The sequence below is a fragment of the Bubalus bubalis genome, chromosome 17 (assembly GCF_019923935.1).
Source record: "Bubalus bubalis isolate 160015118507 breed Murrah chromosome 17, NDDB_SH_1, whole genome shotgun sequence".
Taxonomy (NCBI): Eukaryota; Metazoa; Chordata; class Mammalia; order Artiodactyla; family Bovidae; genus Bubalus; species Bubalus bubalis.
The window spans coordinates 67,997,122-68,020,304 of record NC_059173.1 but is presented as its reverse complement, the minus strand read 5'-3'; the positions used below and the strand labels follow the sequence as shown (position 1 = coordinate 68,020,304).

At 40.9% G+C, this 23,183-nt stretch overlaps 1 protein-coding gene across 10 annotated transcripts in view; it reads right to left on the bottom strand.

Annotated features, from left to right (window-relative positions):
* TRIM2 (tripartite motif containing 2) overlaps nucleotides 1-23,183 on the bottom strand; it is a 189,633-nt gene that overhangs the window by 4,365 nt on the left and 162,085 nt on the right. For 9 of the 10 annotated variants that reach the window (XM_025268199.3, XM_025268196.3, XM_025268195.3 and 6 more), the window contains 5 exons: nucleotides 17,224-17,327; nucleotides 16,535-16,702; nucleotides 6,503-6,683; nucleotides 5,400-5,470; nucleotides 823-963 (listed from right to left, as the gene is read on the bottom strand). In XM_025268199.3, coding sequence (XP_025123984.1) covers nucleotides 823-963; nucleotides 5,400-5,470; nucleotides 6,503-6,683; nucleotides 16,535-16,702; nucleotides 17,224-17,327 — 665 coding nt within the window. The remainder of the gene's footprint in view (nucleotides 1-822; nucleotides 964-5,399; nucleotides 5,471-6,502; nucleotides 6,684-16,534; nucleotides 16,703-17,223; nucleotides 17,328-23,183) is intronic. The other variant, XM_025268194.3, reaches the window with a different exon arrangement.

Genomic DNA, 23,183 nt, shown 5'->3' with positions numbered 1-23,183 from the left:
ACTCTCTGTGCCCTGTGTGAGCTGACACGCTCACAGAGGTCCCATGTGAGGGGAACGGCTCTGGATGGGGCCCGAAGAACAAACCACGCTTCTGTCTCACTCTGAGCTTTCACTTCTCCCCTTCCAGCCTCACTATCTTCTTTTAGTCCCAAGCACAAGAGGGAAAAATTGGCAACTAGACCACAGAAGAATGTCCTGAGTCAACATGCAACAAGAAAAGCGTACATTTGGACAGAAAGTGGTCTTTTTTGGTCAGTAAGCTTCTGCTCTGATGCAATAAAAAGAACTCTTGCCCTTCCCAGGCCCAGACTGGTTTCTTCTGGCCATTCTGTTTGGCTTATAGGGTGTTTCCAAAGGCAGGTGTGATGAGGGCCACGGCACAAACAGCCGAGCATCTGTGGCCCTATACAGCACTGCCCCCTGACTGTAGCCCCCTGTCTGCTTCTGGCTTCCCATCAGATACAGAACACCTTTTTCAAAAGTAGATGTCCACTGGGATAATTAAGCAAGATAAATACCCTGGAGAAATTAAAGTATGCAGTGTTACATTTAAAGTCTTGACCCCTTTCCTGAGAAGAGGACATCCATCATCAGATTCAACTGCCGAACACTGCTGTTCTCAGAGAGACTTGGGAATGCTCCTTGATTTGCCCAGAGCACCCTGGGTTGACTTGTTTCTATTCCACCTTCCTTAGTTTGGCACTTCTGGTTAGACTATTTACAGCCTAATCACCTAACCAAGGAACAAATGGAAAACATTCCAGGTTGGGGGACTTCACTTTCAACAAACAGCGATCACTCTAAACAAATAAATCCGTCTACCTGGATCCTGCTGTTCCCCCAGTCGGCTACGATGATGTTTCCATTTGAATCCACCGCTACGCCCGTGGGAGCATTAAACTGCCCGTTTCCTTCTCCATTTGAGCCAAACTTCAACATGAATTCGCCTTCCTGATTAAACACCTGTACGAGATATTTTTAAATTATTTTAAACTAAGATAGTTAAGCAAACATTCTGGTTTTTAAAAAATATCTGAGCAGATTATTTAAGACATTCTTCAAAAAGGGGGAGTTTACAAACTAGACCCCACATATCACTTGTGGTTCCCAAATTTACTATCTAAATCGGATTTACTATTTGTTAAACCACTTCTTTCTCTAGCTTATATCCGGTTGTATTACTATGTGAAAAATACTTCTGTTATAAATTATCAAAAATATACAAATATAAGGTACTATGAGTAAGTAGAGATGTAATTTCCAAACACATTATTCTTTTTGCATTTAAATAAATATCTAATTTCAAGAACAGAAATTGTATTTCTAACAGGATGGACAATTGCTCAAAGTTGAATCAGAAAGAGCTTTTTGTTAGGCCAGATATTCAGAATTTACTACGATTTTACTAAGTCAACATAACAAGAAATGTGGCTGGACCACACATTTATAGCAAGGAAAATCCAAGTGAGTATGTGCGTGCGTGTGTGTGTGTGTGTGATGGCAGCAACTGAGGAATAAGAAAATGGCTTTTTAAAATAGATTTTCTCAGAATATTTTAGTTAGAATAGATAGCCATAAGCTTTGATGAATACAGCCCATGAAGGAGGATGATGGAAGAGGGAGCTAAACGAAACTGCAGAATTCTCAAATTCTCTAATATCTGATAACGGCCAAGCACTGGACTATTGTGGTTAATTAAATATTCTTATTAATAGAGTGTTACAGTATATGTACCAATTGTAGATTACTCAGATTACTAACCTTGAGAGAATTAGCATTTTAATATGTGTTTAATGATAAGACTAGTAAGCATAACTTTATCTTGAAGATCTGGTTTTGAAACACGTTCAGGATGTTCTCTTATGCCTTCATTATCATGCAACACATGTAGAAAAACTCACTGACAAATCAGAAAGTGTTATATGCAAGGCACCCATGAGAGTGAGGTTTCTAAAACGAGGACCCGAGAGAGGTCACTAAGCCTGAGCACAGATCTAATCTGAAGGTGCTTTCAGAACCTTTTCGAGATTCTCTTACTGCCATCTCCATGATCATGAAAGAGTAAAATGATGCTATTTCTTTTAGTTTCTTATGATGGGGAAGTGAGACGCTTCCAACTCTAAAGCCTAAATTTTCTTTAAGGTAAAATGAAAAAGTTGTGACTGCTTTCTGAATTAGTTACATGCTTGCCAAGTAAATAAGCTACCTCTTTGGTTCTTTGAAAGGACAGAGACAAGAATCAACTTTTACTAAGACGCCGTGTCTTTAAAATCTTTTCTGATTCTTTTTATCTCCTTCACATAATTTTGGGATTAACATGTACCACTACTATATACAAAACAGATAATCAACAAGGATCTAATGCAGCACAGGGAATGCTACTCAATATTCTGTAATAAACTAAATGGGAAAAGAATCTGAAAAAGAAAAGATGTGTATGTATAAAAGATGTATGTATATGTATAACCGAATAACCTTGCTGTACACCTGACGCTCATACAATGTTGTAAATCCAATGTTGTTGTGGTTTAGCCGCTAAGTCACGTCTGAACTTTGTGACCCCGTGGACTATAGCCCACCGGGCTCCTTTGTCCGTGGGATTTCCCAGGCAAGATTACTGGAGTGGGATTTCCTTTTTCAGGGGATCTTCCTGACCCAGAGATCAAACCTGTGTCTGGCTGGACAGGGGGATTCTTTACCATTGGGTCCTATACTCCAATATAAAATAAAAAAAATAAAAAAATAAAGCTATACAAAGCTATACAAATAATCATTTTGTTTGCTTATCTCTCTAAGTCAGTATGTTTTCCTTGACATAATTCAAACAGTTTACATGCTTCTGCTCCATTCTGAAATTATGAAGGCTAATTTAATCTTGTTTTGCAATGAGGAAAATGTATATCGTGAAGGTAGCTAAAGAACTAATTAGCCCACTTGTTACCCTTGACCTATAGTTCAGGTTTTTATGTTTACCAACAGAGAAGTGACTTAAATCAAGAATTCTTGTTAACTGCCCATGTTATATCAAGAAAAAAAGCCCAACTATTTCATAAAAGCTACATGGCAACAATTGTCAAAGAGAAGAGAAAAATCAAAATGACTGGGTTTTTTCCCTCTAAATGAGAGAAAAGTTGAGTTTAAATAGCTGCCTCTACAGTACTGAAAACCTGAAATGTTTTCACAATTTTAATGACTTTAAATTTCTCATATTTTCTATTTTTCCCACCTAAAATATCATTTAATTATTTATAACTTATTCAGATGAAAGCATACTAAGAGGCAGAAGTATGAGTTGAAATCATTTTTATAGTTTTCTTTTTTGATAAATTTTTACTGTAAGTTTTTATAATTTTGATGACAGTCCTTTTCTGATTTCAAAATTCTGTTCACCTCAATACCACCTCCACTTGGAAGTCTTCCCTGATAGTCTTAATTATGGAAATCTTCTCTTTTTTTTTCTGGATATTTAGAGAACTTTACGTGTACCTATTCTTTCTGTATTTTTTGGCCATGCATCTTTTTTGGCTGTTCAGTCCCGACCAGGGATTGAACTCATGCCCCTGCACTGGAAGCAGAGTCTTAACCACTGGACCACCAGGGGAGTCCCTATACGTACCCCTTCTTAAAAAAGGCATTTGTTGCTCTCTGCCTTGCATTTTGGCTACTTACATATGTTTTCCTTCCTCCTACAATGTTAGGACTGGTAAATAGGAATCCTCCCACTCACCGAGGCCAGCTGGCTCACACAGTTGCCTCGAGCAAAGGGAAAGGAGAGGCTCTGAGCCCCAGCTATGCTCAGTGGAAAAGGGCAGCCTGGCCACTGTCACGCTTCTGCTGGGGGTGGTGGCACCTAGGCCAGGCCTCACTGGCCCGGGCACCACTGAGACCTATATGGGTTTCCTTCTTGTTCAATGCACACGGTTAAATGAAGGGCCGCTCTATAAACAGAGTGGAGAGGAGGGAGCGTCATGATGGCCCATGTGGTCCTTTTCTAGTTATGCTCGTCCACAGGCCTGGGACAGCCCCCTGGGAGAACGGCCGCAGGCCGAGGCTCTGCTGTCACTTTGCTGTGTGCATCCCTCATTCTCAAAAGACCTTCCCACTGTCCTCTTCCTCTTACCAAGCCTGGGCGGGTGTGTGTATGTGGAGAGGGGCATGGACGGAGCCCTGCCACTCAGGCAGCAACTCTGGAGAGACCCATGGCAGGACGCGGCCTTTCAAGGAAGCAGCAACGGTGGGCATCCTTCCCCTCAGCTTGCCCCAGCACCACGGCCCACTGTGCTCCCCTCTCTGCACAGGGACTTGGCCCCATCTCCAAAGCACGAGGCCTTTCCGTTTATCTACCCAGCTTCAAGACACCTTCTTCCAGGAAGAGCTGGGGAAAAGCAGCAGTGAAGAGCGTTCCTTTGGTGTCAGAATCCTATCCCTATTTAGCTCTTCCAGTCATCCACGCTGGCAGACTGATGTTTAGATTTGAGTGCTCAATGGTTGTCTCTAAGCGCAAACTTTACTCACTGGCGTCCCCTATGCTGTCTTCTCACCCTCCCTCACATTTGCAACGCCTGACTTTAAAACATTTAAGTGAGCTTACTTACACTTCTAGGATCAGTGCAAACCTGTATCACTTGATGTAAACAGAAGGTAACCCTAAAAACAGATGAAGAACTCTGAAAGGAAAAGTATCTGCCAGGGCACTGCCCAGGCCACCCGACACTGCCTTCAAGTGGAGCACACGTTACACTCGGATAAGCTTGGTCTAGAATGCTAGCAAGCGTTTTCTCGTTCCAGTAAGTGAGAAACTGGTTTTGAACCACTCTATTTTCTCCTGATTTGCTCATAATAGAGGTCAAATCTTTCTCCCCACTCTACCTACTAAGAAAGATGTACTACAGTGTTTGGGGGAGGGGTGGGGAGCACCAAGTGTGTGAAGGATGTATGAAGGACACTCTATGAATGGATGCCAGGGCTATTTCCCTCCCCAAATCTGTTGTGGCAGCAGAATTCTAATATCTACTTTTGTTTGTAAGGCCCTAGGTGCATAAAACTGAAAAAAGTCATCTGTTTTAATTTATCAAATAGCCACAAAACATTAAGCTTCAGAAACTTCTGCCTCTCTGAGTTCAAGCAATTGCTTTTTAAAATTTAATTTTCAAGTCATCTCCATTTACACCAGTTTCAAATTAAGAAACATATTGGCACAATATTTTGTTCACTTTTCTGACTCTGCAAAGTCTGTGTGTCCAAATTAAAACCTGCATCTTTTAGGAGAAGCAAAGATCTGCTCTTTTAGGTTACATCCCCTAGGTCCTGTGTGTATAGGTGAGTCTCATGTTTTCTCCCAGACTGATTCCTGTATTAAAGCAGTTAAAAGTTAACAACAATTGATGTGTTTATGGTACCTTGACAGAATGATTATGGAAATCTGTAACAATAATCTCATTATTGCTATTTACAGCTGCGAAATGGGGACCTGAAATAAAAATAAGAAAAAAACATGTGATAGCCATAACAACGGAAATGATTACAACAACACAGTAGTTACAGAACTTCATATATTAACTTAGTTATTTAAGAAAAAACAAAGAACTATAGACTCGGTTCTTAACAGGTCATTCAGCCAGACCTCTGGCTTCAGATAACACAGATTCGATAGCATTCTCCACTTGTGGCTGTCTGCTCTGCCTTCTTCCAAATCAAGCTGACAGTTCCAGCAGCCCTCATGGAGTGGAATGAGCAGCAAGCATCGGAATTCCTTCTCCACACCACCATCTGAAAGTCACCTCTGCCAGCTTCCCCGACAGTCACACATCCCACCAAAGAGAGACATGGTAACTCTTGGGAGCACCAAGGGGAAAATATCCAGCGTGTAATAATTTTTTTTCAAGTAGCTCAGAAACCCACACTTTATAATTTTGGGTGACATTCAGAATTGGGCAGAACTGGAGACAAAGCATAAAGAAAGATTATGCAAATTAATGTGAACCGCCAAAAGCATCCTTCTCAAAAGAAAGTAATCAACTGTTTTCAGCCTCTTGCAGATGCAAAAAAAAAAACGAGGTAAGCCTGTGACTGCAAAGTGGCACACCAAAGAGAAAAGTAAAAGAAACCACCTTCCCTGTGCTATTCTACACTCCTGCTCTCGTATAACCACTTAGGTGAAAAATATTCTCATTCAGAAACTTTTAAATAAAGCAACAGTCAGGTGGAAACAGGAGGCTCTCCATGGTTCCTCAAACATTTTCATTTAAAAACTATTTTATTCAATGTTAATATCTGAAGATTAGACTTCTGAGTTGCCATCAGTAAAAGCCCACACAGGCTGCAGTAGCCCTTACTGCGGGTAAAGTCCCTGAGAAGCATCTAACCATGCTCTCGCTTCGAGTCCATCCCCAGTGTCTTTCCCAAAGCTGGCAAACACACTGGGGATGCGGCGTCCTCAACATGCCCCAACATCATGCAACTGTGAGCAGAAGAAGCATAAAAAAGGGGGTTTACATATTACCATCGAGTGTACCTGCAAACTGCCTGTCCCCATTGCCTCGGCTACCAAACCTGGTGACTATTTTCCCGTTTGGCTGGAAGATGAAGACGCAGCACGCCTTGTTATCCACCACGATGATGTGCCCGTTGCGGTCCACAGACACTCCTTTGGGCCCCATCAACTTTCCTGATCCGATTTTTGTCTGTTAGAAACAAGTGCGGAAATGAAGGTGAAAGCACTGCAGAGCATGAAGACGGATGAGGGTGTCAGCAAACGCTGACCTGGCTGTTCAAACAGGCGCATAGCTACTCATGGGCCACAATTATCTGTCTTGAAAATTGTCTTTTTCACATCCATTACCTATTACTGATATTTATATGAAATCATTTTTTTAAGGAATCACCACCAAAAATGTTCTAGAATCCCCTTAACTGGAGTCACAATTCCTCTGTAAGGAGGCAGTTTGGTGGAGCAAGGGACCACTGGATTAGGAGTGGGAAGGCAGTCTCATGCTTGTCACTCACTGTGTCCATTTTGCTATAGCATCTGCCATAGCACACATTAATTTTTTTCCTTAAGTTTTAGATTCTTAAGTATTATAAATGTCAAAAAGTGACCTTAATCACTTCCACTGCTACTTGTGGAATATGTATAAAGTAAAATAGAGTAAGTAAAGCATTTAGAGTACAGTACATATTAAGCAGTCTTTAAAAGGAAGCACTTTCTTTATTAAATATCGTAATTAATATCAAAGTGGCCAGGCATCTGCCATTGGACTAGAGCTCCACACAGGTGGATATCATGTCTGTTTCACCCAGCACTGTGTACTCAGAGCCTAGCACACTTCCTGGTGCCTGACAAGTACTCAACAAATATTCACTCAATATATTAACTTGAAAAGTCTAGCATTATTGCAGGGTAACTCAGGATGATTAAATGGTTCCAGTCTTTGCAGTATTTTAAAATGGGATAAAAGCATTAGATTTCTATAAAACATATACCATATGCATTTAAGACCTTACTCTTCTGAGTATAGTGTGTGTATCAATGCCTGTTTGTTGTAAGATGCATGTCTTATATCTTCACTTAAATAATTTTGTTTCCTAGAGTACTTATAAAGACGGGCTTTATTCATTTGCCCATTTATTTATTAATTCCACAAACGCTGATCGAGACCCAGTGTGTGCCATGTGGTAGAGGTAGAAACAGCACCTACCCTCAGCGACACCTCAGCTGCACTGTCTACTGTGCCCTTCTGAAAGTGCCTAGTGTCAAGGGTTAATTTTGGTAGATTTGCGAGAATTCAATAGGCCATTTCAGAAGCCACGTGGAACAATACCCCAGTGATACAGGTCACACACAAAGGAGCAGAAGGCGCATCCGAGGTGAGGGAGCAGTGGGAAAGGGTTTGGGAGGTGACAGGGAGGCAAAAACCACAGTCCTCCCCGGCACCAGGCTGGGAAAATGTCAGCTGAAGCAGAGCTCTCTGTGCTTCAATGAAAACCTCCAGATACTGAAAAAGGCAAGGTACAGAACAGTACCCCACCTGTATTAAATGTGTTTACATGCATATACATTCCTGGAAGAGAAATTAAGAAACCACATAGTGTCTATATGATACAAAGTGGTATTAATGGTGGCAGGAAAAACTCTTTTCATTTTATACTCTCCTCTGTAGACTTATTTGAAAAATCTATTTGCATATATTACATGTTAACTTAAAAACTTAAACTTTGAAAAACATTACATTCTCAAAGGTTCTGTTTTAGACCCCTTATTTTCCCTTTCTCTGTTAGTGCTGTTCTGATAGGAACATAACATAAGCTTCTCATGTAACTTAAAGTTTGCTAGTAGCCACATCAAAAAGAAAAAAGAAACAGGGAAAATTCATTTTAATTATGTATTTATTTAACCTAATATACAGTAAGTCCCCTACATATGAACAAGTTCCATTCCAAGAGCGCATTCATATATCCGACAAAGTTAGCCGAGGTACCCAACTAATACAATCGGCCATATTGTACTGAAATAAAATTGGATGTATTGTAATAGGTTTATAGTACTTTTCACACAAATAATACATTAAAAAAATAAAGAAAACATTTCTAATCTTACAGTATAGTACCTTGAAAAGTATAGGAGTACAGTAAAGAGCTGGTGCTTCTTAGCAATACCAACCACGTCGCCATTGCTTTCATGCCTAGTTCTGACATCCTGGGCTTGAAATAAAGATACTGTACTACTGTACTCCATAAAGTACACAGAAGCACAACCTGCAGAGCATGCGCACGGGCAACAATGCGCACCAGACATGCTGGGAACACACGTTCGCACCTGTGGAAGTCTGCAACTTGAAGGTTCATACGTAGAGGACTTACTATGTCCAGAACTTACCATTTAAATAAGTGATCAATATAAAAGTTATTAATGAACTAGTTTACATTCTTTGGGGGGATTAAATCTTTGAAATCCAGTGTATACTTTACACTCATGGTACAACTCAATTCAGACCAGTCCCCTTTCAAGAAGAACTCTGTATTCACAAGTGGCTTGTAGCTACTATATTGGACAGCTCAACTCGACACACTTCTAAAATCTCATTTATGCTATGGCATCAGCTTTCACTGCCATGTGTAAGATTCTCAAATCTGTTATCTTTAGCCATGGCTGATTTTATCTCAAACTCAACCAACATCAAACCATTTAAAAAAACAAAAAGAGATTAAAAAAAAAAACACCCCAAACTAGCATCTCTGAATTTCCTAATTTCTTTCATGACACCACAGTTTGTCCAGTCACCTAGGATCAAAATTTCAGAGCAAAGTTCATTCTGTCACCATTCTGAACCTCAGTTTCCTCATCTACAAAAGGGCAGCGATGACATTTGCCTCCTGGGTCGTGCAGATTCTGGAGGATAAAGGAGTGTCAGACACTCCCTCTCTCCCACTCTCTTCAGTTGATATTATACCTGACGGGCAGGATTATCTTCTGTCCCCACAGAGACATGCAGATACATGCAGAGAGAAGTGGAGAGAGGGAGGCGGGCCCCCCCCCCCCCACAGTGGAGCTTCAGGCTCAGCGCTGTGCTCTAAGTTGCTTCCGTCATGATCAGCTCAGACCCCATGGACTGTAAAGGAGCACGGGATTCTCCAGGCAAGAATACTGGAGTGGGTTGCCACATAGGATTTTTCATTCTTTTAAGTTCATAAATTACTGAGATTCAGATCTGATCTCTTTAGAACAAAGAGATACAGTTACTCAGAAAGGAAATACTGGCATTCTTGCAAGGGAATCTGTTGGTTAATTTAATTCTGATATTTGCAATCTAGCTCAAAGACTAGAGCTTGCAAAAAAAAACTTATATACTTTCATGTGTGAATGGAAGTTATAGCAGTAGAGATCAAAGGTAAAAGAGGGAACTCAGATGCTTAATAAGAACATCATCATTACCTAATACTAACAACGGTTGTTACTTAGAATGACTCAGTCATATAATACCAAGTGGATGATAATTATGTAGCATAAAAACAGAAAATAAGGGATAACAGCCATTTGAGAACTAGCACATGTCTAAAAGAAAACAATGCAAATGTTGAACCAAAACCTCTTTTTCCTTCCACTTCCGTTCATCACTCCCAATTAGCTGCACTAGATTCTCCTAAGTGAAATAAGAATTACTGACAATGTGTCCCCCATTTAAACAGAATACTAAGCAAAGATATTTTAGACCCTGGCTTTGGAAAAGTTAAACGAAAATATTTAACTCGAGAAATGTGTCCTTAAACTGAAAGAAGAGATGAGGTATTTTAGAATATGGTGGCCAGGGGTCTCTTTATCTGTTCTGAGGTCACAAAAGGTTCCCAGATGGACTGGAAGATGTAAGTCAGGAGGGAAGATGGAAAGGAAAAACTTAAGAGGCAGAGAGGAATAAAATTAGGCCTAAGAAGTTGGTGAGTAAAACAAAGAAAAGGAGATAAGAAACTATATCCTTAGAACTATTAGGAATAAATACAGAGAATCTAAATGTGTGTTAAGAGTTTGTTTTCCTGAGCATCTGTTTAATTTTACTGAATTCCACCAAAGAAGAAAATAAATATCTCTCTGTTTATGGTCATGGGCATCACACTTGGATAAAATCTCATTAAAGTACAAATGTTTTTTCACTTGATAACCTTTTAGTCTTTGGATTTTGATTAAAAAAAAAAAAAAAAGGAGTATGTTGCAACTATACCATATCCATTCCCCCAAACCTCTAGGGGGCATAAGTGTTCCTTCATGTTTATTCCAATTATTACCAACAGTCTTCCCACTATCAGAATCTAGTTCTTCCAAGAAGAAAGCCTATTACATACAGAATACTGAATGAGAAATGTTTGATACAGGAAACCTTGCTTTCTTAAATATAAAACTACTGTTTCAAGTTGTTTTAATATAATAGATATAAAATATTTCAGATATAAAACTTTCAATAACTATTTTAGTGTTAGTTTTTAAATTTGAAACAACAGGTCATGGTTTTGCTAGAGTATTAAACTAGAATAAATGGGTTATCTCCAAATTAGAAGGGTATTTTCAAGAGGTCACCGAAGAGTGTTCATTCTAGTAATGATAAAGCTGTCATATTTGGGTAAGCCTTACCACAAATACAACTATGAAAACAAGAGGACGAAGTTAGAGACACAGCAAGACAAGACAACTTCCTGTGCATATTGCCATGATACAGTCATTAAATTAGCAGTGGAACAAAAAAATAAAGGAAGACTGGTATGCAATATGGTAGAATTAGAGTTGATAGCTTTTTATTCTCCCAGTCTGAACAAATGCTGCCCCACGAAAACAGAGGCTCCAACCTGAGGGTTAATAAGTACATAACTTTTTAAAATAAAACTGCTGGGTGACTATTGTGATCTAACAAACACACAAAGGAAAATACAAATTCTTCCAATAAGAGACTAAGTGAATTTCACGCATCTTTAGGATTTCAGAATAGATTATGAAGAGCATCATCCCCGTGTAAGTCTGGACAAAGAAGGAATGAGCACCAGGAGTCAGTATGAGGTCATGAAGCCAGAATCGTAACTCATCCAACAGACAGAATGCTTTGGACAGGCACTGGAAAAGAACACTTCCTGGATGCCTATTTCATACCAGGCACATGTAAAATCCAGAAATAATATCTCATGTAATCCTTATCCAAATCCTGTAAGTCAGATTTTTTTTAAATCCAAATTTGCAATACGAGGCCATCAAGGCTTAAGAAAGTCATGCAATTTGCCAAAAGTCAAACAGTTAATAAGCCGCAGAACTGGTGTTCCAATGAGTTAAAGTTCATGTTGTCCACTGACAGAGAAGCCTGGACCAGCAGGGGCGGGACGGGGACAATACTGCACACGGTCTTCAAACACTGCTCTTGACAAAGTGTTGCATCATCTTGGGAACAAATGTAGAAAATGGGTTGGATGATGATCTGTTTGGAAAAGAGATTTCTGTTGTCATCAAACAGCTCTCTATTCCTCAGTGATTGGCGGAAGAAACAGATGATGATGCTGGGAGTGACAACAAGTACACTGAACGATGGGTTCCCTGCAAGTCGCAGCTCAGCTCACATTTTCTCTTTGGAGACAGCCCCCGTTCTCTTTTCCTTTCAGTTCTTGCATTATGAACCATAACACTATGGTTCAAAATTGTACCAAACAATTTATGACTGACTAAAGGCTGACATGGTATGGACCTGACAGAAGCAGAAGATATTAAGAAGAGGTGGCAGGAATACACAGAAGAACTGTACAAAAAAGAGCTTCATGACCCAGATAATCACGATGGTGTGATCACTGACCTAGAGCCAGACATCCTGGACTGTGAAGTCAAGTGGGACTTAGAAAGCATCACTACGAACAAAGCTAGTGGAGGTGATGGAATTCCAGTTGAGCTATTCCAAATCCTGAAAGATGATGCTGTGAAAGTGCTGCACTCAATATGCCAGCAAATTTGGAAAACTCAGCAGTGGCCACAGGACTGGAAAAGGTCGGTTTTCATTCCAATCCCAAAGAAAGGCAAAGAATGCTCAAACTACCGCACAATTGCACTCATCTCACACACTATCAAAGTAATGCTCAAAATTCTCCAAGCCAGGCTTCAGCAATACGTGAACCGTGAACTTCCTGATGTTCAAGCTGGTTTTAGAAAAGACAGAGGAACCAGAGATCAAATTGCCAACATCTGCTGGATCATGGAAAAAGCAAGAGAGTTCCAGAAAAACATCTATTTCTGCTTTATTGACTATGCCAAAACCTTTGACTGTGTGGATCACAATAAACTGCGGAAAATTCTGAAAGAGATGGGAATACCAGACCACCTGACCTGCCTCTTGAGAAATCTGTATGCAGGTCAGGAAGCAACAGTTAGAACTGGACATGGAACAACAGACTGGTTCCAAATAGGAAAAGGAGTACGTCAAGGCTGTATATTGTCACCCTGCTTATTTAACTTATATGCAGAGTACATGATGAGAAACACTGGACTGGAAGAAACACAACCTGGAATCAAGATTGCCTGGAGAAATATCAATAACCTCAGATATGCAGATGACACCACCTTTATGGCAGAAAGTGAAGAAGAACTAAAAAGCCTCTTGATGAAAGAGAAAGAGGAAAGTGAAAAAGTTGGCTTAAAGCTTAACATTCAGAAAACTAAGATCATGGCATGCAGTCCCATCACTTCATGGGAAATAGATGGGGAAACAGTGGAAACAGTGACAGACTTTATTTTGGGGGCTCCAAAATCACTGCAGATGGTGACTGCAGCCATGAAATTAAAAGACGCTTACTCCTTGGAAGGAAAGTTATGACCAACCTAGATAGCATGTTCAAAAGCAGAGACACTACTTTGCCAACAAAGGTCTGTCTAGTCAAGGCTATGGTTTTTCCAGTAGTCATGTATGGATGTGAGAGTTGAACTATAAAGAAAACTGAGTGCCGAAGAATTGATGCTTTTGAACTGTGGTGTTGGAGAAGACTCTTGAGAATCCCTTGGACTGCAAGGAGATCCAACCAGTCCATCCTAAAGGAGATCAGTCCTGAGTCTTCATTGGAAGGACTGATGTTGAAGCTGAAAGTCCAATACTTTGGTCACCTGATGCGAAGAACTGACTCATTGGAAAAGACCCTGATGTTGGGAATGACTGAAGGTGGGAGGAGAAGGGGATGACAGAGGATAAGATGGTTGGATGGCATCACCAACTCAATGGGCATGAGTTTGAGTAAGCTCCGGGAGTTGGTGATGGACAGGGAGGCCTGGAGTGCTGCAGTCCCTGGGGTCACAAAGAGTCGGACAGGACTGAGCGACTGAACTGAACGGAAAGGCTGACGTGAATTGTTTTCTATCATTTCCATGTATCTGTCTTTTTTCCTCAAAAGCCTTCTATATTTTTAAAGAGTAGGGACAATGTGTTAATAATTCTGTTTCTCCCATATCATCATCTATCACAGGCCTGAAGGAACGTCATAAATGACAATCTGTAGGCTAATTTGGGAAATATAAATTGCCTCCATAACCTTTTATAAAAATTGTTGTTTTTTTGAATTGAGGTAAACCTGATGATATTAAAAAAAGAAAAAAAAAAAAAAAAGAAGCAGTACCCATGACATTTTTCCCAGAACTAGAACAGATAATCCAAAACTTATATGGAACTATAGAAGACCCAGAATTGCCAAAGCAATCCTGTGGAAAAAAACAAAGCAGGAGGCATAACTCTCCCAAACTTTAGACAAGACTACAAAGCTACAGTGTTCAAAACAGTGGTTTTGGTACAAAAGCAGACAGATGGATCAATGGCACAGAACAGCCAGCCCAGGAATAAACCCGTACACAAAGGTGGTGGTGGTGGTTTAGTCGCTGAGTCCTTTCCAACCCTTGCGACCCCATACTACAGTCCACCAGGCTCCTCTGTCCATGGGATTTCCCAGGCAAGAATACTGGAGTGGGTTGCCATTTCCTCCTTCAGGATCCTGACCCAGGGACTGAACCCACATCTCCTGCACTGCAGGCAGATTTCTTATTGCTGAGCCACCAGGGAAGCTCAGGCACAAAACAGGCAAGAATATAAAACTGGAAAAAAGACAGTCTCTTCAGGAAGTGGTGCTGGGAAAGTTGGACAGCTGCACATAAATCAATGAAGTTAGAACACATCCTCATACTATGCACAAAAATAAACTCAAAATGGCTTAAAGACTTAAACACAAGACATGACACCATAAAACTCCTAGAAGACAGCATAGGCAGAACATTCTCCAACATAAATTGTACCAATGTTTTTCTTAGGTCAGTCCCCCAAGGCAACAGAAATAAAAACAAAAATAAATAAATGGGACCTAATCAAACTTACAAGCTTCTGCACAGCAAAGGAAACCATAAAAAACACAGATACACACAAACAAAAGGACAGTCTACAGAATGGGAGAACATATTTGCAAATGAGACGACTAACAAGGACTTAATCTCCAAAATATACAAATAGCTCATACAACTCAACCACCAGATAAAACCCAATCGAAAAACAGGCAGAAGATATTAACAGACCTTTCTCCAAACAAGACCTACAGATGGCCAGTGGGTACATGAAAAGATGCTCAACATCATTAATAATTAGAGAAATGCAAATCAAGACTACAACGAGGTGCCACCTCACACCAGTCAGAGCGGCCGCCATTAAAATGTCTACAAACAACAGATGCTGGAGAGGATGTGGAGAAAAGGGCACCCTCCTTCACTGCTGGTGCGAGTATAAATTGTGCAGCCACTATGGGGAACAGTATGGAGGGTCCTCAAAAAACTAAAAATAGAGCTACCACATGATCCAGCAATCACACTCCTGGGCACATACCCAGACAAATCTAGAATTCAAAAAGATACACGCAACCCTGTATTTGTGTGTGAGTGCTTAGTTGCTTCATTTTTATCCAGCTATTTGTGACTCCATGGACTGTAATCCACCAGGCTCCTCTGTCCATGGGATTTTCCCAGCAAGAATAGTGGAGTGGGTTGCCGTGCCCTCCTCCAGGGGATCTTCCCGACCCAGGGATCGAACCTGGGTCTCCTGCATCTCCTGCACTGCAGGCAGATTCTTTACTGCTGAACTACTGGAGAAGCCCACCCTAGGCTCATAGCAGCACTGTTTACAAGAGCCAAGACATGGAAACCACCTAAATATCCATGAACAGATGATGGATAAAGAAAAGGTGAGTGAAGTGAGTGAGTGAAGTTGCTCAGTCGTGTCTGACTATTTGCGACCCTATGGACTGTAGCCTACCACGCTCCTCCATCCATGGGATTTTCCAGGCAAGAATACTGGAGTGGGTTGCCATTTCCTTCTCCAAAGAAAAGGTAGTACATATAAACAATAGAATACTAGTCATAAAAAGAATGAAATAATGCCATCTGCAGCAACATGGATACAACTGGAGATTATCATACTAAATGAAGTCAGAAAGGGAAAGACAAATACCACGTGATATCACTTATATGTGGAATCTAAAACACAGCACAAATGAAGCTACCTACAAATCAGAAACAGATTCATGAACACAGAGAACAGACTTCCGGTTGCGAAAGTGGAGAAGGACCGGACTGCAGTTTGGAGAAAGTAGACGCAAACTACTACATTTAGCACGAATACATGGAGTTAGAACATGCAAACTATCTCATTTAACATGAATACACCACCAGGTCCTACTCTCTAGTACAGGGAACTACATCCAACCCCCCGGGATAAACTATAATGAAAAAGAGTATTTAAAAAGAATGTAATTTAAAAGAGTAACAGAGCAAACTAACTGCTTTATAAAACAAAGCCATATTTAGGATATACATGAGTAGATTTATAACAATATCACTGTGACGCTCGCTTCATTAAACTTAGATGTGACAAAGTCAAGATGTTCAGTGTATGAAAAACTGTTGAACATTTTATTGGATCTGTGAGACCCCCCAAAATAGACAATTTTATCTCGTATTTCTTATTCCTTCTCTCAACTGCTCAGTTGTAGTTAATCTCACCTTAAACTTGCCATCTGATGAGAAGATGCTAACCCATTTGTTATCATAATCAGCAATGATTATGTCCCCACTGGGATGCACGGCTACTCCTGTGGGACGCTGCAGCTGCCCAGGAGAGCGTCCTCGTATGCCAAAACGACTTTTGAACTGTCCATCATTGGAAAATATCTGAAAAACAAAGTACATTCATTGCAATGTGAGCTAGCACAGAAATCATCAGGGCAAAAACAGGGAAGGATATTTGTCGTAAGGACTACAGGGCAGAACATACAAGCCCTGTTTGAAGTAAAGCCTACACACACAAGATTAGCTTCCCTTTCTTTTCTTGCATCTTAGGCCTTAAGTTGGAGAAGGTGATGGCACTCCACTCCAGTCCTCTTGCCTGGAAAATCCCATGGACGAAGGAGCCTGGTAGGCTGTAGTCCATGGGGTCGCAAAGAATCGACTGAGTGACTTCGCTTTCACTTTTCACTTTCATGCATTGGAGAAGGCAATGGCAACCCACTCCAGTGTTCTTGCCTGGAGAATCCCAGGGACGGGGGAGCCTGGTGGGCTGCCGTCTATGGGGTCGCACAGAGTTGGACACGAATGAAGCGACTTAGCAGCAGCAGCAGGCCTTAAGTGGGAAACTGCACCTGTATCTATGTTATCAATATAAGTTGTTAAAGGTATACAATTAGGAGCCATACCTGCACACACTGGTTGTTACTGTCAGCAATCAGTATCTTTCCACTTGTAGATGCCGCTACCCCTTGAAGATTTGTGAATTCCCCTTTATTTCTTCCTTTGGTACCTAAAAATAAATGACAAAACCATAGAAAATTAGGAATTTCCTTGGTGGTCCACTGGTTAAGACTCCGTGCTTCCATTGCAGGGGGCACAGGTTTGATCCCTGGCTGGGGGACTAAGGTCCTACGTGACACATGGAGTAGCCAAAAAAACAAACAAACAAATACCACAGAAAATTAAACAATAGAGAGTTAGATTTCTCAGCTATAGCAAGAAAATTATTCAGTCCTCTATAAGTAGCCTGAGAATGCAATGTTTTTTAAATTACACTTAAAAAAAAACAGGAACCCTTCCCGCTGACCTAATCCATATTCTACTAAACTTGTCTTCCGGACCAATAAAGTCTTTGCAACATCACATTATGGGGGGGACAAACACCAATCATTTCTTATTAAACTGTGGCTGCAGACTAATATGATTAAAATATATTTAGATTCCATGAAGACATGATTATAAAAACTAATATTACAGTATTGAGGATATTTAGTAGCAGAGGCTCTTATTTTGGGGTTGTGCCAAAATTCCTTCTCCAATTCAGCATCTGTTAGAAACCTGGACCCTTGACTTCCAGCACTTTTAACTAACCACAAGGTCACAGGTGTTAGAAAACCAGCAGGCTGATATTCAACCACTGGAGTTATCTATGAACTATTTTCAAAGACTCAGTGAGTGTCTCATTAAGCTTATCTCTCCTGTAAAAGATATCCTAACGTGCTTTCTAGATTAAATAACTAAGAAAGGCAAAAGAAAATTAATCAATGTAAGTAACAGCCCCTCATCCTTCTTAGAGTTTTTTACTGAAGAGATGAAGAGGGAAAAAAAGCTTAAAGATGTCTACGGTTAACAGATGTTTGTTTTTATTTCAAAGGAAGTATTTATAACTTATTTTAATAGGACCATGTAAATATTAACAGATGGAAATAAAAGGAACTTTGCTCAGAAATGACCGGGAAGCAGGTTTAAATTTTCACAGTTGGAGAGCGAGAGCTATGCCTCAGTTTTACAATTTCATTTACATTCAAAAGAGGAACTTGATATTTGTTTTTAGACGTCAATGCAATTCCCCAGGAGAGCAAAAACAGGCTGCCAGTGGCCAATGTCAAGGCCCTATTGAGGTGCTTAAGAACAGGGAGACTCTTCAGAAACTGGCTTCTGCATTTAGGAAGTGAAACTGTGGCAGAATTAAACTTAGAACAAAATCAACCAGCAGAATCGTTGGATGAATCATCTGATCAGCTACTGCTAACTGCTAAGTCACTTCAGTCGTGTCCGACTCTGTGCGACCCCATAGACAGCAGCCCACCAGGCTCCCCCGTCCCTGGGATTCTCCAGGCAAGAACACTGGAGTGGGTTGCCATTTCCTTCTCCAATGCATGAAAGTGAAAAGTGAAAGTGAAGTCGCTCAGTCATGTCTGACTCTTCACGACCCCATGGACTGCAGCCCACCAGGCTCCTCCAACCATGGGATTTTCCAGGCAAGAACACTGGAGTGGGGTGCCATTGCCTTCTCCGGTCAGCTGGTTCTTATCAAATCCACAAGATAGTTGTTTTATTGAGATCCTGGGCCCTAACACGATGACTCATGATCTCTGTCTCTTTTTATAACATGAACTAAAAATCCGATCCTCAAAAGAGCGTCTCGCACGCTGTAGGACAAACGGTTCTATTTAACTTCAGATGTTTCAGAAAAGACGATCTTTATACTTGATCTGCACAAGATCCCTTGAATATGAAGGTCCATGGGATCAGCTAATACTTTAAAAATGGTATGTTGATATCTGTTTGTGTTGGGGGGAGGGGCAGGAAAAGAGGTACGTGCCAACATGGTATTAGCTTTGGGGCATTGAAGTCTGAATAACAGCTGATTAACAGGTACAGCAAAACAAAAGGATGGACTAAAAGCAACAATTCTTCTAAAATGCTCAGTTTGTACTTTTTAAAAGGCAGTGGGGGCAAGGCCAGGGTCTCCAGAGAATAAAAGGTTAATTTATCAAGAACGCTGATAAACAAAAGCATGGAAGTTATTAGCAAGATAAGGAACTGAGGACCAAATAAAGAAACATAATAAAAGAGTCCTACCAGTGGACTGGAAAAGAAGTGACTGTAAAGAAAACCCAGGCTGTTTTGTAAAACTGGAAGTTTACCCATGGCCCAGAGGGCATGCAGGCAGAGGAAAGAAATACTGAAAACAGGACGGGAGTAAGAAGCACCTGGACAGAGTAGACGAGCACTGGTTTGCTGTTTAAACCTGCCTGTTGTCCTCTTTTATTTAACTTTTGGCCCATGCTGCTAACAATGTGTGAGTCTCTCAGTCCTGTCCGATTCTTTGCAACCCCCTGGACTATACTGTCCATGGAATTCTCTAGGCCAGAATACTGGAGTGGGTATCCTTCCCTTCTCCAGGGGATCTTCCCAACCCAGGGACTGAACCCAGGCCTTCCGCATTGCAGGCGGATTCTTTACCAGCCGAGCCACAAGGGAAGCCCCATTCTGCTAAGACAAAGCCTGTTCTATTCAGAGAAGGCTCTGCAGGCAGCAGCAGTTGAGGTTTGAAAGGAAGGAAAAAATAGAGACTAGTGCTTCCGTAGATGTTCAGCAGTTCCTCTGTCAAAAAGATTTAATTGTCCTTCTGAAAAAACAGAGGTGATGCAGAAGGAGGGAATATCTGAGCAAAAAAAATATGGACACCTTTTTTTGCTCTGCAGAAATAAACACACATTTTTGAGGGTCAGTAGAAATGGGAAACTACTGTATGGGGGACCATAATTTTAAAATTCGGTCAGACATATAATTGGCCTCTGTATCAATATCGTTTGGAACAAGGGGGAAGAAGCCTCTGCCAGTCTGAAATGGATGCGTGATGCTCCGTACAGGCTCTGAGAGGAAAGCCTCTACAATACAGAGGCCCACCCTGCTGGGGCAGGTCCTCCCTCCCACCTCGCCCCAGGCTTATGTGCTGGTCCAGCTGTCACTCTTGGTCTCAAGTTAACGAGAGAGCTTGAGTCCGCTGCCCCACATGTCAATAAAATCCCAGGGCTGGAGGCACATCTGTTAGATGGCTTATATATTTTTTAAAAAAATTAGATGGAACAGGCATTGCCATTTCCTGAGGATTAAAGGAAATCCAGCAACATACTTGAGGGACAACTCATGTTGACTATTTTTACAAGGAAAATCTTAATGGTGAGTAGTGATATGCACAGAATCATTATGCTGAAATGCCCAAAGTCCAAGTGTTTAAAAGTGTCTTGGGTCCAAAGGAAACAGAAATTCCAGAAATTAGAAATAATTTGGAGTGATGCGTTCCTCTTCAATATAGTAAATAGTATTTAGTCCATAGAAAAATTTCTAGCCCGCCACAAAGTATTCTAAATAAATAAGGAAAACCAGTTCTTTCATAACAAATGTAAGTGAAGCATAAAACATATATAGTCATCATAAAATCTTTCCCTGTCTAATGGCTACATTTGGGCTAGAAAATGAGTAATGTGAGTTTTTAAAGTAATTATAAACAATTTGGTAACAATTCCATAAGATAATTATATTTGTTTAATTATAATTATATTTGGTAACAATTCCATAAGATTTTAAACTAGCCTATGAAGCACAGAATGACTTTTTAACAGCTTCTTATCCATGCTCCTGCCCATGCCTCTAGGAAGATTACAGAAGTAAGGTAATAAGTTCCTGGGCTGAAATAGGTGATCACAACTGCAAACTTCTTCCCACTCCCACTCCAACCTAGTAAGAAAATTAACGCTAAATAAACCTAGATACTTAAGAGTCAGATAACGCTAAAGGACGAAACAGCCAGACACAGGGTTTAACACAGGATCTTCAACCAAGTAGGTGCTTAGCATACATTTGCTGAATGAATGGGTCTCTAAATGAATTATGAATGACTGAGTAAACGACAACCCACATTACGTCATGGGAAAAGGAAGTGTTCAGTAATATTGGCAGCACTTTGATATACGTTCTCGGATGCACTCCCTGTAACAAGCCCAAGAGTCATCAGCAGGATAAATATTATCATTCCATTTTAAAGATGAGGAATTGAAGCTAGACATATCACAGAGTTAGCAAAGAGACAGAGCAATGACTAAAACCTGGTTCTCCTAACCCTTTACAAAATACATATTTTTAATACATACATTGCTTCTCTCTAATTGGGTACCAGGTTTCTAAAGTGAGGACAATTATTCTTTGGGTTCACATGAGCCATGCTTGCGCCATAAAAATCTTTGAGGAAATTCTGTGTTAACTGGTTCACTGTCTCCCTCACTAAACTATGAGCTCCCCAGGGGAAGCTGCAACATCTGTCCTGTTCTCTGGCGCAGCTTACAATACAGCGCACTGCCTGGTACTTGGTAAACAGCAGTGGCATCTTTCCACATGTGAAACGCAAGAGACGTTCCCAAGGATGAGTTTCTCAAAGAGTAGGTCAGGGTTCCTATAAAAACCTCAGATGACAAATTAGCACACTCTCCTTCCTCAGGGATTTTAGAGAGGGAAGATGATGCCTTGCAGAAATGAGGCAGGGAAGAGGGGTATAAATTACCATATCTTCCTGTAAAGCCTCTGAACTCATGCTAAGTGATTTTATACAGCCATCTGCTATCACAAGAAAGCACACTGATCTAGAGAACAAATGAATGGTTCATTCACCACTTCCCAAGGACTCATTAAGGTATGGTGGATGAATTGCATAATTTGAAACAATTCATCTGTAATTCTTTCATTCCCTCCCACCTCTTCAGCTTCCCCTTTGTTCAATGCTTTTCTTAAATAGCTCACAAAACCAGCTCATGGCTTTTAGTCAGCAAACTCTGACAGTGCAGGGAAAAACAATCTCTTGATGTTTTAAGGCTTTATCAACAGATGCACTAAGCCACTCCCCTGTACTCCTTCAGGTTTGTTTTGCAATTTAGCATTCGGTTCAGTTCAGTTCAGTTCAATCGCTCAGTCGTGTCTGACTATTTGCGACCCCATGAATTGCAGCACGCCAGGCCTCCCTGTCCATCACCAACTCCCGGAGTTCACTCAGACTCACATCCATCGAGTCAGTGATGCCATCCAGCCATCTCATCCTCTGTCGTCCCCTTCTCCTCCAGTCCCCAATCCCTCCCAGCATCAGAGTCTTTTCCAATGAGTCAACTCTTCGCATCAGGTGGCCAAAGTACTGGAGTTTCAGCTTTAGCATCATTCCTTCCAAAGGAATCCCAGGGCTGATCTCCTTCAGAATGGACTGGTTGGATCTCCCTGCAGTCCAAGGAACTCTAAAGAGTCTCCAACACCACACTTCAAAAGCATCAATTCTTCGGTGCTCAGCCTTCTTCACAGTCCAACTCTCACATCCATACATGACCACAGGAAAAACCATAGCCTTGACTAGACGGACCTTTGCTGGCAAAGTAATGTCTCTGCTTTTGAATATGCTATCTAGGTTGGTCATAACTTTCCTTCCAAGGAGTAAGCGTCTTTTCATTTCATGGCTGCAGTCACCATCTGCAGTCATTTTGGAGCACAAAAAAATAAAGTCTGACATTGTTTCCACTGTTTCCCCATCTATTTCCCATGAAGTGATGGGACCAGACGCCATGATCTTCATTTTCTGAATGTTGAGCTTTTAAGCCAACTTTTTCACTCTCCTCTTTCACTTTCATCAAGAGGCTTTTTAGTTGCTCTTCACTTTCTGCCATAAGGGTGGTGTCATCTGCATATCTGAGGTTATTGATATTTCTCCCGGCAATCTTGATTCCAGCTTGTGCTTCTTCCAGCCCAGCATTTCTCCTGATGTACTCTGCATATAAGTTAAATAAGCAGGGTGACAATATATAGCCTTGATGTACCCTTTTCC